The sequence below is a fragment of the Lepus europaeus genome, chromosome 2 (genome assembly GCF_033115175.1).
Source record: "Lepus europaeus isolate LE1 chromosome 2, mLepTim1.pri, whole genome shotgun sequence".
NCBI lineage: Eukaryota > Metazoa > Chordata > Mammalia > Lagomorpha > Leporidae > Lepus > Lepus europaeus.
In genome coordinates this window covers 145,799,331-145,814,194 of record NC_084828.1, presented here as the reverse complement: position 1 = coordinate 145,814,194, position 14,864 = coordinate 145,799,331, and the positions used below count along the sequence as shown (strand labels likewise).

The following is a 14,864-nucleotide window of genomic DNA, read 5'->3' as shown; positions in this document are numbered from 1 at the left end:
CTTATGACGTATGTCCAAAATGGCGCCTGCTCTGTCTTGCTCGCCTTTGAGAGGTGAGCGGAGAGAGAGAAACTTGTGTCCGTATCAGTCACTTTTTTTTATTTTTTTCTCTCTCTCTTCTAGTTAGCCTGGTGAACTTTTCCCCACGGAGTTTCAAGCCTCGTTCCCTCTAGCCTCCTCTTTCCGCTTGCCTGCTGGTATCTCGGGCTATGGAGGTTCGGCTCACCTCGCGTTCCAGCGCTGGTGCGTTGAGTCTGCCGCTGGTGTCCCGAACTTGGGCTCCCACGCTCTCCACGCAGGTCCACTGTGAATCACTAGTTCCGGAAGAGTGTCCTCTGCTGTTTCATCCCCTACTCTTCCTTGACCCTGCAGTATCTCCACTTATATTAAACTTTCTCTCCCCCAGGACTAAGTGTGCTTCCTGCCTATTCCGCCATCTTGCCACCCCCCTTGTCTTTTGTTTTTTCAAAACTCCCTTTTTCTAGCAGCCCCATTCTCACCCTTTTCACTGCCACCTCACTCCGTTTGCATGCGTAGTTTTTTTTTTTTTTTTTCCCAATGAGGAAAAATACTTTGTAAAGTCTTTAACTATGGTCCTGTTTATTGGGATGTAAGCTTGAAAAGAACTTTAATGGTTCTCCCATTTAAATATAGGAATCCCTCCCAAGATATTATTAGTTCATAAATTCATTCTATACCTGAATACTTTCAGTGGCTAGAAGCTTATTACCTTTCCAGGCAACCTGTTCCATCATTAATAGCCTTGTTTGTTAAAAAATTTTTGATTATACTGAATAGGAATTTCTTTTTTGTTCTCACCCATTGATCGTAGCTCTGCTCTGAACCTAGGAAACACCAGGATGTCAGAAGACTGTCATTTTACCCAGAAATAAGTTGGTTTGAGGCTAGGAAGCAAACCTTTAATACTTTCCTAATATACAACTACTTCTGATTTAAGATCTTAATTCTTAATGTTAAGACTGGGAGAGGATTCTTAGGTTAGTGGTTAAGACCTCTGCCACCCATGTGGGAGACCTGTATTACATTTCCAGCTCCTGGCTTCAGCCTCAACCCAGCCCATTGAGGGCACTTGGAGAGTGAAGCAGCGAATGTGAACTCTCTGTCTGCCTCTCTCGTAAATAACATCTCTCCTTCCAGCTTCCTCCCAGAGCAGTTAGTCCCGAGCGTGGCCATCAAATGAAAGCTGATTATTCCATTCTCCAGCTCGGCGGTGTTCAGGGCTCCTCATCCCTAGAGCGGGGCTTCGTTTAGTTTGGGTTTGGTTTTTGTAGCATGTCAGACCTCAGAATGTAGCAGTGGTTTCAGGATGAGCTTCAAGAGGCAGAAGGGTTTAGTAAGCCCAGGGTGGCAAGGAGGAGACCAAGAGGAAGAGCCCACGACCCCACGCACACTTCCCCTGGAAGGAGAAAGGGTTCCCCTACGTAAGGAATAAAGTTCAAAAACGCTAGACGTACTATTTCACAGTAAAACCCAAACTTCTCTGTTCCAGGGCCTGCACAGTCTGGCCCCAGAGGTCCTTGCTGAACCTACCCAATATTCTTTCCCATGTGAGACGTTCTTGCCCTGGCTCAGGCAGCAGCCTCAGTGTCTGGACTCTCATAGCACTCCCATCCGAGAGGGGCTGCCACTCCTGCCATCGTCCCTGGCACCCAGCTTGGCAGCCTGGCTTCCATCATTTCTTCTGGAGAAGCCTCTGAAGCCTCATTCCGGGCTAGTCCTGCCCCTCTCCCCCCAACCACTGAGCTCACAGAGCATCTGTCACCACCATTAAATGGTTTTCAACTGGACTGATTTTAAAGGAAAGGAAAAGGAATTCTTTCTTCTCTTTCTTCACTCCTCCCATCTTAGAAATTGCCTGTTGATCCCTCAGATGTTTCTGATGAAAAATAAACTCCCATTTCAGAAGAAAAGACCTTATCTGTTTCTGCTGCTTTTAAGAGGAAACTACAGTCAGAAATACTTATCTGAAGCCACAGAGCCAGTTCATGTCAGGAGACAAATCTAACTTCAAACATAGTGCCTTTCCTGTGTTATGTTATCTCCCTGATGTTCCCTAACATTAGCAAGCTCCCAATCTGAAGAGGTTACAGGTTCTTCCAGGGCACTCAAGGTTTTCTTGCTTAGTTCTTTGAGAGGTGCCTGATATTTTCCAAGTGAGATGGAACTTTGGATTGAAATCCAAGCAATAAAAGCAAGCAAGGGTGAATGAAATCTACATTTGAGGGTAACATGTTAACAGCATAAATGCCAGAAAAGATATTTCTAGCATGGGAACATGTTTGTGGGTCCAGATGAAGGCAGACAAGTTCCTTGGTACAGGGCAGGAATGGCTACATCTGGAGATTTTGCCCATCCAGGGCTTCACATTGGCAGACCTGCAGCCCACCCTGGTTTTAAATGAGTGGACTCTCTTCATCTGCATATTCCCAGCCCACTCTCTAGCACCTTCCCACTGCTCTGAGTCCACACCTCCCCGGCCTGGCCTTCCCACCCCCGATGGCAGCAGCCATGTCATACCTCGGAGCTCCGTTCCCTCTAGCTCTCCGCAGATCCAGTGAGCGGAGAGAAGAAAGCCCAGCCACACTGATGGACAAGAGGGTGTGAGAAAGAGTGGAGTTAAGGCAGGGAAGGGGCCTCTAGGCATGAGAAACCTTTATGTGCAGTGAGGCTTAGTCCATGTGGCAACACAGCCAGAGTTAAAGCTGGCAACGTGGAGAAGTTTAAAGATAGAAACTGTTTTGTGTAGCCATATTAGCCATTAACATAACAGTTTACTGCTTATACCTAGTTATCCTGTGATACAGTAGCCAGTTTACACGTACAAATGACTGATTAACTTGTCTGAATTATTCTTGATTATAGCCCTAAACTCACTTCATGGCACCAGCCTTTGTGTTTGCTGCTGTTAGACCTTAATTGTCAGCTCAAGTAGCAAGATAAAGGTGGCCCATACCTTCAGAAAGTTAAAACTAGTTTATAAAAATGAAGATCTGTGTATTAATGGATTAATGACTTCAAAGGGTTTCATGATTAGGTTGGTTTGTACCGTTCTGTTTTGATTACTGTATCAGTTCATTTTATTGGATTTTTGCCTCTTAAAAACAATTTATTTGAAAAATTGTTTTAATTATATGTTCAGCCAATTTCCATTTAGTCCAGAATTTACTTAGTTGTCCTCTGTTAGCGCTCAGAGTCTTCTTTACTTTCAACTATTGTTTATTAGTGGGTCTTCCTTTGCCACTCACTGACCTTATTCTTATAACAGGTTGGCATATGGAAAGGAGAAGAGAGGAAACCTTCAAAGAATAAGGAGAGGAGATTGTCAGAGCAATAAATGAATGTTTTTATAGATTCTTGTAGTTTATAAAGCTATTTGGAAGGCCAGTTTGTGTTTGCAACCTTCTGTTACTGGCCCTTAAAGTATAGCTATAAAGACGGGTCCATTTTTTAAGTGCAGAGAAAACTCTGTGTTTATGAAATCTACATCTGTTGACGTTTTGCTCATTCATCTTGGTCCGCAGACCTGGAGAGCTTAAAGTCCATGACTGGTTAAATTCTCAGTGGCAGTTTGCACATTTTCCCACAGCTTTAAGTGATAATGGAGAAGAAATGAATAGAGAATGAATCTAAGAGTTACAAAAGCAGTGTCGGGGGGCAGGGGCAGCACTGTGGCATAATGAGTTAAGCCACCTTCTACAGCACTAGCATCCCATATGGGCTCTGGTTCAAGTTCCGACTGCTCCATTTCCGATCTAACTCCCTGTTAATGCACCTGGGAAATCAGCAGAAGATGGTCCAAATGCTTGAGCCCTGCACCTGTGTGGGAGACCTAGAAGAAGCTCCTGGCTCCTGGCTTCAACCTGGCCCATCCCAGGCCATTGGTAGCCATTTGGGAAATTAGCCAGCAGATGGAAGCTCTCTCTGTCTCTCCTTCTCTTAAGTCTGCCTTTCAAATATATGTATATGTAAAGGATTATACATATATACATTATAATATAATGTGTGTGTGTGTATATATATATATTAAAAAGGCAGTGTAGGAACAGAAACTGGATAGCAGAAGGCTCATCATGCAGTTTTACCGGAGGAGAAAGCCAGGGAAGAGGAATGAAACCCTTCCAACCCACACACAGACCTCCAGCCCCTCTCTTCTAGCTGTTATAGCCGAGTTGGACAGACTCTGCCTTTGGCCTGTCTGTACCTGAATTTCTTCATTGGCAAAATGGGGTAAAAGTACTTGCATGGGGATCCTGTGAGGACCAAATGAAAGAACAAGCATGAGACATTTTAAAATGTAGAAAGCACATTATGCGTGCTGGATTCTGTCCCAGTTGCTCCTCTTCCAGTCCAGCTCTCTGCTGTGGCCCAGGAGGGCAGTGGAGGATGGCCCAGGTGCTTGGGCCCCTGCACCCGCATGGGAGACCAGGAAGAAGCACCTGGCTCCCAGCTTCGGATCGGCGTAGCTCCGGCTGTAGTGGCCATTTGGGGGGTGAACCAAAGGAAGGAAGACCTTTCTCTCTGTCTCTCTCTCTCTCTCACTGTCTATCTCTATCTGTCAAGTAAAAAAAAAAAAAAAAAAAGAAAGAAAGAAAGTGCATTACAAACATTGGGTAATCATCTCCTGTGTGTTTCAACTGGTAACCTTGTTTTCAGTTCTCTATGTTGTTGGGCCATTCTTAAATCAAATTACAGGTTCTGCTCAGGTTTTCCTTGGTCTGGTGACTTTTATTACCATACATTGACTCCTGCCTCCTCTAAACCTTAGCTTCCTAAATCCATTTTCTTTATCGCCCTGTATATCCTCACTTGTCATCCATTTCCTTCCTTTGTGTAAAGAAAAAAAAAAAAATTCACACTGGCTTGTTCTCTCTCCTCTGTTAATATAAGTTCTATTCTGTGGCCTTCAGATTACTTTCATATACTTTATAGATGCTTACTGGTCTCCTGGCTCCCTTTCTCTGAATTCTTGCTTTTCTAAGCAGATGCCAGCCAGCCATGAATTTTTAAAAAGAAAGCATCGTGTCTGCAGCCCTTGCTGTTTACTGGCCTTCCCCCTTTTTCCTTTGGCGTTTACTGCTACGAGCTGGTGCCCTCACGCTCCCTAACACTTGGCTACTCAGGGTGCCCCACTGTGAGAAAAATACGCTGACCTTCTGCAGTCTGCCTCAAACCATTTTCGTTTGGTACCTTATTTTTGCCTTTCAGTCACAATAAGTTTGTAAGTGATATTGTCTCCCTGTGTTACTACTGCTTGAGAGCTGACCTACCTGTATATGCATTTTAATAGGGGTCTTCTGGAGAAAGGGCCTTAATACAAGGGACTGAGAGCTGTTGAGTAGTGGAAATTTCCCTACGAGTGATGCGCACGCAGCCCCTGAAAGTGCTTCAGCTGAGGCTGCTGACCATTTCCTGAGGCTGAGCTAGATGCTTCCAGACCCTTTTCGATTCTCAAAAGTGGAAGTTTCTAGCACTTGGGCAAGCCAGTTTCAGTCTCTCCCTGTTGTGCTTCTCCAACTTCTATAATACAGGCTCTTTCAGCCTTCCCAGCAGCTGCTGATAGCCCATCACTAAGCCTGTCTAAATATTTCCTTGGCAAAGCAGCATTCCGTGAAAGGAAGGACTGGGGTTGGCTCACCTGGAGTGTAGTCATCGTGAACTTCGTACACTGGCAATCATAACTTACATGATAGACATAATCACGTGGTTGCTAAGTGACAGCTTTCCCTCCTTCTTGACCTCAGTGCAGGTATTCGACCTCTGGACTTAAGATCATTTTATTTATTTATTTGCCAATTAGAAAGGCAGGCTGATGTAGAGAAGGAAAGACAGGGAAATCTTTCGCTGTAGGTTCACTCCCCGCAAATGGCTGCAGCAGCCAGGGCTGTGCCATGCCAAAGTCAGAAGGCAGGAACTCCATCTGGGAGTTCCAGATGGGTGCAGGGGTCCTGCTAACTGGGCCCTCCTCTGCTGCTTTCCCAGGCACATTAGTAGGGAGCTGAGCCAGAAATGGAGCAGCCAGGACAGGAACCAGCACTCGTATATGATGCTGGCATCACAGGTGGTAGCTTAACCCACTGTTCCACAGCACTGGCCCTGAATAATATCTTCATCTCCCAATAAGATGTGACTCTTTGAAGAGTTCCAGGTTTGCAAATATGTTTTCTGTGTATGGACCAAGTTAGGAAGATTTACACTTCCTCTACTAATATTTAGAACTTCTTATTACTTACAGAGAAGAATTTCCCATCTAGGAAAAAAAAGCAGGTGAATTTACTAAGAACTCTTTCTTTCTTTTTTTTTTTTTTTTTTTTTTTTTTATTTCTTTTGACCGGCAGAGTGGACAGTGAGAGAGAGAGACAGAGAGAAAGGTCTTTTTCCGTTGGTTCACCCCACAATGGCCGCTGCGGCCGGCGCACCACGCTGATCCTAAGCCAGGAGCCAGGTGCTTCTCCTGGTCTCCCATGGGGTGCAGGGCCCAAGCACTTGGGCCATCCTCTACTGCACTCCTGGGCCACAGCAGAGAGGTGGACTGGAAGAGGGGCAACCGGGACAGAATCCGGCGCCCCGACCGGGACTAGAAACCAGGGTGCCAGCGCCACAGGCAGAGGATTAGCCTATTGAGCCACAGCGCTGGCCAAGAACTCTTTCTTAAAAGAGTAAAAGGATAATTTTTTTAAAAATTTGAAAGAGCTTTTCATTGAGAAAAAATTATCATACCTTTTAGTGTATTGAAGTTGTGTTATCCATAGTATTATTCATAGTATTTATTTCTTTTTATTCATAGCATTTCCTATGGCTTTTTCATTCATAATATTCATGTACAGTATCTACTTGTAGTGTTTATCCATAGTATTTCCTGTGGCTTTTATGATATGTAGTCATTTTATATACAAATAAATGATATCCTTTTGATTTTTACTTTTCATATTTTACCTGAGCCATTTAAGTGGATCTGATGGCTGTTTTCTTGAACAGCCTAGGGTTTTGTGGTTCTTCTTGAACCTGGGCGTTAGTAGCATACTAAGTAAAACAGAGAGAAGGAGGTAGCTGGTAGAGTGTATTAACCCAAGTAATAGGGGTGGTGATATTTTTCTGCTTAAGGAATGAAGGACATACTCAACCGTGATATTCAGTCCTTTCTTTTTCTTTCTAGAAGATAGAAAATATGTAATGTAAGAGCGGTAGGGGCCGGCGCCGTGGCTCAACAGGCTAATCCTCCGCCTTGCAGCGCCAGCACACCGGGTTCTAGTCCCGGTCGGGGTGCCGGATTCTGTCCCGGTTGCCCCTCTTCCAGGCCAGCTCTCTGCTATGGCCCGGGAGTGCAGTGGAGGATGGCCCAAGTCCTTGGGCCCTGCACCCCATGGGAGACCAGGAGAAGCACCTGGCTCCTGCCTTGGGATCAGCGCGATGCACTGGCCACAGTGCGCCAGCCAAGGGAGCCATTGGAGGGTGAACCAACGGCAAAGGAAGACCTTTCTCTCTATCTCTCTCTCTCACTGTCCACTCTGCCTGTCAAAAATTAAAAAATAAAATAAAAAAGAGCGGTAGGAAGGGAAGGTGGTCGCTTTAACTCACAGGATGTGGGTGGGGAGGGGGAATCACAGTAAATGACCTTGGAGAAAAGGCAACTGGATTTATATTTTCTTGATGAAACGTGTATTTTTGCACACATACCCCGCCCCCCAAATCTGCCTTGGTTGATGGATTTGCCTGTGCCCCAGTTTTGTTCAGCTCTGCACTGTGGCACAAAGGGTAAAAGCCAGAGACCTGTTTCTGGCCAGGGCGTTGCTCCACTGTCTCTTGGTTTACTCCATCTTGTATTTGCAGGTCTGTGGCTGTCCTCTGTACTGGAAAGCGCCCATGTTCAGGGCTGCAGGGGGAGAGAAGACAGGGTTTGTGTCAGCACAGTCCTTCATTACCATGTGGAGAAGGTGAGTACGCGAGCCAGCCCTCGGGGGCTCGACAAACAATTGTGGGACACACTTTCCAGTTCCTCATCTGTTCACTTTCTCTTCACCCCTTATGTCAATAGGACAATCCAGCTATCACAACCATTTATGCTCACACACAGTTTGTTGCCATTGGCCTTTATCCTACATGTCTTTTAAAACAGTGAAAAAAAGTCTGCAAAAATGCCTCATTAGTAGCTATTTGATAGTTTCTTAGTTTTACTTGTTCAGTTTTAGCCTCAGAATTCGAATCTGGCAGCAGTGACATCAGAGTGAATAAGGATTCTCCTGTGAAGGGGAGCAGCCACATACATCGTATGAAAAATACAATTCCATTCTCATGATCTAATTTAGAATTATATTTAATTGACTTATCAAAAATAGCTGAAGTCTAATAGATTTCATCATTACTCTTTGAAAGTTCTAGTTAAGGGCAAAGGACTAGTAGATTCATCAAAGTATTCCTGGATTTTACAGCCTGACAAATTTTCTGAAATCCAAAGTTGTTCTTCTTTTCTTTTGTTCTCCCTTTTTTCATCTTTACAGGTTTTTTCTTTTAAAAAAAAAAAGATTTATTTATCTATTTGAAAGTCAGAGTTACACAGAGAGAGGCAGAGAGAGAAAGAGGGAGGGAGGGAGAGGGGTCCTCCATCCGCTGGTTCACTCCCCAATTGGCCACAGTGGTCGGAGCTGCACCGATCTGAAGCCAGGAGCCAGGAGCCTCTTCCGGGTCTCCCATGTGGGTGCAGGGGCCCAAGGACTTGGGCCATCTTCTGTTGCTTTCCCAGGCTGTAGCAGAGAGCTGAACTGGAAGTGGAGCAGCCGGGACTAGAACCGGCGCCCATAAGGGATGCTGGCACTTCAGGCCAGGGTGTTAACCCCTGAGCCGCAGCGCTGGCCCCCAGATTTTTTCTTAATATTTACATATTTGAGGAGAATGTCACTTCTTGCCCCCTTTTTAAAAAATTTATTCATTTATTTGAAAGGCAGAATTAGTGAGAGGCAGAGAGAGAGAGAGAGTAATCTTCCATTCGCTGGTTCACTCCCCAAATAGCCACAAGGGCCGGAGCTGGGCTGATCCAAAGCCAGGAGTCAGGAGCTTCTTCTGGGTCTCCTACATGGATGCAGAGGCCCAAGCACTTGGACCGCCTTCCACTGCTTTCCCAGGTGCATTAGCAAGGAGCTGCATTGGAAGTGGAGCAGCCAGGAGTTGAACCGGCATCGCACAGTGCTGGCCCCCCAGCTTGCCCCTTCTATTCTATGAACTGATCAAGCTTCTTTATATGTGTTATTCTTTTCTGAGATAGAAATCCTTCCTAGTAAACCACTGGAATATTCTGGTCACCTATCATCCTCCTCCTCCTCCTCTTCATTATTTAAAACACCATATAATACCAGCAGAATTCAGCTCATAGATTCCTTCGAATCCCTTCATACCACCAATACCCTTCGTAGTGTAATTCTTGAGACCATAGTAGATGATTAATAAATACATTCTTAGTTTTAAAAATCTAGCAGTGGGGCCTGAGCTGTGTAGTGGGTTGGGATTCCAGCTGCAGCGCTGGCATCCTATATGAGCACTGGTTCAAGTCCAGATAATCCACTTCCAATCCAGCTCCCTGCCGATGGCCTGGGAAAGCAGTGGAGAATGGCCCAAGTGCTTGAGCCCTAGCACCCAAGTGGGAGACCCAGTAGAAGCTCCTGGCTTCAGATTGGCCTAGCTCTGGCCCTTGTGACCATCGGGGAGTGAAGCAGTGGATGGAAGATCTCTCTCTGTCTCTCCCTCTCTCTGTAAGTCTGCCTCTCAAATAAGTAAATTTAAGAGAAATAAAATCCAGCAGCAAGTTGCGTTCACCACATTCTTCCTCATGCATCACATTAAAACTGAAGTAGTCATGGTATTTAAGACTACCTGGTAATGGACTTCCAAAAATGAAAAGTGTTAAGTGCTTCATGGTGTCCATGTGGATTTTAGCCATTTTGTTCAGGGAACAGTTCTAAACTTTCCAGGTATCAGGAATTTTAAAAAACCTTGGATAATCACTCCTTATTACACCATCTGAACAACATGCTTTAAAAGCTGGCTCCATGGTCAGTGTTTCATCTCTCCTGAAGCAAAGAGAAAGCTGTCTAATAAAATATGCAAAGTGGTTTTTTTTTAATGTTTGGATAAGCTGTTACAAAAGTGAGGGAGTTCCTTGGAGCCTAGAAATAGAAAAACAGCACTAATTAGCAAGAGTAAACTAACAAAGCAACTGGCATTTGCCCCTGCAGTATTTTCCATTGGTATTTCTGGCAGCCTAGAACATAGAGAAAGAGAAAAAGAGCCTGGGACCTGAACAGCAGGGGAGTTTTGTTTTTTGTTCTTTTGTTTTTAAGTTGGCATACAGTAAAAGCAGCATTCAAAAACTGAAGATGGACAGATGTTCTAGCTTCCACTCAGCTAGGTTCTTTTACCCTGACAATGAAGAGGCCTCAGATGGAGTCTGAACAAGGAGTGAAAAGGATCGAGAGCTGGGGTGGGCATTTGATGTAGTGGCTAAGATGTCAGGACTCTGCGTCCCACATCAGAGTGCCTGGCTTGGTGTCCCAGCTCTGCTGTCCATTCCATCTTTGTGCTGATATGTGCCTGGGGGGCAGCAGATGATGGATCAAATTGTCAGACCACTGCCGCCCCTGTGGGAAATCTTGACTGAGTCCCTGGCTCCTACTTTTAGCCTAACCGAGCCCCAGCCTCAATAGTTGATTAAATTAAAAATTTGTTTATGCAGGTTTCATAGCACATCCACTGTAACACTTGATAATAAGTGCTGTTAAAAAAGAACAGGGAGATGACACAGCTCTTGTCAGAGATGTCTTCAACCACTGAGCTCACCTTTGTTGGCAGAAACCATTTAAAAACCCTAATAAAGTAGTAAGAAGTAAGTTATGATTGTTTAAAAGAAAAATTGGAATGAGCTGGGAGATAGCGAAAAGGGACATAGTGTATTATAGGAAACACTAGAGCTGGAGAGAAGAAATACAACTACTTATATTCTATTTTGAATATTCTAGGACCCTAAGTTTATGTACCTGTGTGTGTATATAGCAAGGAAAAACTGGTATCCAATTTAATCTACCTGTTAACTGCTTAATCTTAAGAATAACAGTCAAGGCTTTGGTTAAGGTCATGTGTCACTCAGGAAACATGGACACGTACACTGATGGCTGGAGCAACACAGTGGCACCAGCTCCCAAAAGCTGTATTCCTTTTTTGAGATGAATCATTGCAATTTTATCTGTAAGCAAAAAGGATTTCTACAAAAAGCAAAAGGGAAGAAAAAAGACATGATGGACAAATGTCCATCTTGGGTAACTGTTGGAAGCTGCTTATGAAGATGCATGGCATGAGCACTGTCCCTATCTTTTTTCATTAAAAAAATTATATAGACTTGATATGTGTGTGTATGTGTGTAGTAAAGTGCTACCTTGTGGTCAGATACTAAAATGGTTTGAGTGCCCTCTAGTGGGGACTCCTTTTTGAGCTCTCAAAATATCTTAAAAGCCAGGGTGCTTTAAGAGAGACCCAAGTATGGCTGTTTTGGAAGACTAAGCAGCTAAGCATGATGCTTTCAAATGCTGACCTTGGAGAAGATGAGTTTAATTTGGTGATTTCTTATAAACTGCCCCCTTTTCATATAGCAATTTGTGCTCAGTATATTAAATAAACTTTCAAGTACAAAAAGCTAGCTAGCTAACAGGTAGTGGTTCAGAATTAAAACATTTTGGCATATACATATGCATGTGGAGTTGCTCCAATAACAGCAATAACAAGTTTTATATAAATCTTGAAAATTAAATCGAAAATACAAAAATCACAAGTATGAAGGGAAATATTCTCTCCTGACAGAGTGCTCATATGAGTTGGAGGCTTTAGTCTTGTTTCTGTAGTTTAAGAATGAACACCTTAAAGTTCTGTCTCCCTGCCTCTTCTGGTCTCCGTCCTGCTAAGTTTGTACCTGTGCTCCAATACCTGTTTTTCTTACAGGCAGGACATTCTTAAGGGAAAGACACTACTTCACAGCCTTTTTGTTTCCATTCCTGGAGTACCAGCTTTTAGGCGGAACTCCTCTCAGGTGGAATCAAGAAGACTTGGCTTTGTTTTATGCTTTCCTTTCTTTCACTTTTTCATATCAATGTGTCATTTGTCTATTAACAGCACAATATTTTGTGTGTTAAAAGTTCTGTAAAAATAGCTATGCTTATCATCATTCTGTTTTATAACTTTTACTATCTCTCTTTCTCCTGCTGTATAGAGTTTATCAGCTAGTAGCATTGGCAGAAAAACAATCATAATTCATATTGTATCTCTGTTTCATACTTGTGATTTTAAAAGGCCATTCCCGATTTGACTTTGTCCTGTCAGTGTCTCTCAGAATATCATCTGTCATATCTCTGTTGTTTTTATTTAATAGTGCTCTCCTTTTTACTAAAAGCACTTGTATTAGTGAGCTTTTCATTACTACAACAAACCATGTGATGCAGCTAACTTTGTAAAGAGGAAAGGTTTATTTAATTAAAAGTTCGAATGTTCAAGTCTAAGAGCAGACAGCCCTATTGGTTTGACCTCTGATGAAGGCACTGGCAGAGCTCATGCAGCTGAAGCATCACGGGGTGAGCCAAGAAACAGAGCAAGAGATGGACAGACAGAGTCCAATTTGGGCTTTCATAACAACTCCCTCATGAGTATCACCTCATGAGGGGCTCCGCTAATTATGTAAGGACTTCCACCAGCTCCACCTCCCAAAAACATAATTGGATTAAGTTTCTATCTTCTTACAACATCAATTTAGGACTTTGAGGTTTAAGGTCATTCATGGGAACCAAATCATGTTGAAATTATAGCATTTCATATGCCCCTCATAAGAAGGAAGCAGCTATAGAAGATGTGATTATTCTAGGCCCTTAGGATTAAGGGCAGGAATCTCTCTGAGAGGGGAATGATGTAGGCAGGCAGATAGGATAAAATGGATTAAGTTTGTGAGCTGAAGACCACACCTTCACCACGCCCCTGTGTGATCTCCTGCCCTCACCTGACCCCACCTGTGTGCACACCTGCCCATCAGGCTACATAACCACGCCCCTTAGGAAGTGGATAAAAGGCCTGGAGCCTTCCAGAAAGCCTGGAGGCTTGGCTACAGTGAAGCCAGGCTCCTTGCCACAGTGTAACAGGGATGTCTGGTTCAGGTCCCAGTGGAATCCTCATTTCCATCTGAAACCTCATCAACATGGCCTTTTGTCCGTGTTTTTGTTAGCATTCTGGTCTACAGAGCCCTCACCAGAATCACCCTTAATGCTCCACTTACTGCATCCTAGGCCTTCTCTTTCCTGCTCCTCAGACTTTTCCAGCCTTTTCTGGTAAACTGATTCCAAAAGCTCCTCTACCTTCATTATAGTGATAAGTAATGACCCCACTCCTCGATACCAGTTTTCTGCAGTCAGCTTTTCAAAATACTAAATAAAATATATATAGCTAAATAAACAATATTTAGCTCAAAGTTTTGGAGTTCAGGTCCCAGACTGGGCAGCACCATTGATTTGACCTCTAATGAGGGAGGTAGATGGCAATGGTGGGGAGCTCATGCAGAGACTCAGATGGTGACCCAGAAAGCAGAGAGAGGCTTCTTCTCTTCATCTCTCCAGAACTACCAAGGGCACATCCCTAGTGACCCGAGGACCTCACTTTAGACCCACCACCCAAACACCATAGACTAAAGTAAGTTTCCACCCTCTAACTACCCTCCAACTTATGATTTGGGGACTTAACATTATGTGTGTCTTTGGGAGCCAAATCATATTTGAACTATAACAGAGGCCTCACTGCCGTTCTGTGGTGATCATTCCACCCATTTTCTGATCCTAAGAGCTGGTTCCCATTAGCACCCATTACAGGAGTCTTATCTGAAACATGTTTATTTAACTTCAGGGGCTTGAGCATGTCAGAGGATGATGAGACTAAACCTAGGGCAGCTGTTTGGTACAGTGGTTAAGTCACTGTCTGGGACACCTGCATCCTGTATCAAAGAGCCTCGCTCAATTCCTGGCACCTCTGCTTCTGATCCAGCTTCCTGATAATGTGCATTCTGGGAGGCAGCGGGTGATGGCTCAAGTACTTGGATCCCTGAGACCCACGTGGGAGATGTGGATTGAGTTCTGGGCTCCTGGCTTCAGCCTGGCCCAGCCCTTGATGTTGTGGCCACTGTGGGGAGTAAACCAGCAGATGAACGATTTTTCTCTGTCTCTCTGCCTTTCAAATAAAATGCAAATAAGTAATTGGAAAAAAAAAAAGCTACACCATAGGAGCTGGTGCTGTGGCATAGTGGGCTAGGCCTCCACCTGCAGCACCAGCATCCCTTATGGTCACTACTTCATATCCTGGCTACTCCCCTTCTGATGCAGCTCTCTGCTATAGCCTGGGAAAGCAGTAGAAGATGGCCCAAGTGCTTGGGCCCCTGCATCCACATAGGAGACCTGGAGAAAGCTCCTGGCTCCTGGCTCCTGGTTTCAGATCAGCCTAGCTCCAGCTGTTGCTGCCATTTGGGGAGTGAACTGGCAGATGGAAGACCTCTCTGCTTCTGCCTCTGCTTCTGCCTCTGCCTCTCTGTAACTCTGCCTTTCAAATAAATTAATAATTTTTAAAAAAGGCCTTCAGTGCCCAGCATAGGCATTTAGACTTACACATGTAAGTGGTAGATGGTAACCGAACACGTTTGACAAAGGAAATTATTTTAGACAGTGTTTTAGAATGATGGATTGCCTACAGTGTAAGGCTGGATGAACACTGAAGCCTATTAAGAACCTCTTCCCTGCTAACAGTCTTTGCATGAAATAGTAAGACCCTGGACTTGACATGAA

General features: G+C 44.2%; 1 protein-coding gene across 4 annotated transcripts in view; it reads left to right on the top strand.

The window, feature by feature from the left end:
• PPP2R3A (protein phosphatase 2 regulatory subunit B''alpha) overlaps positions 1 to 14,864 on the top strand; it is a 212,665-nt gene that overhangs the window by 109,941 nt on the left and 87,860 nt on the right. For all 4 annotated transcript variants that reach the window (XM_062214313.1, XM_062214300.1, XM_062214319.1 and 1 more), the window contains one exon: positions 7,849 to 7,952. In XM_062214313.1, the coding sequence (XP_062070297.1) occupies positions 7,849 to 7,952 (104 nt within the window). The remainder of the gene's footprint in view (positions 1 to 7,848; positions 7,953 to 14,864) is intronic.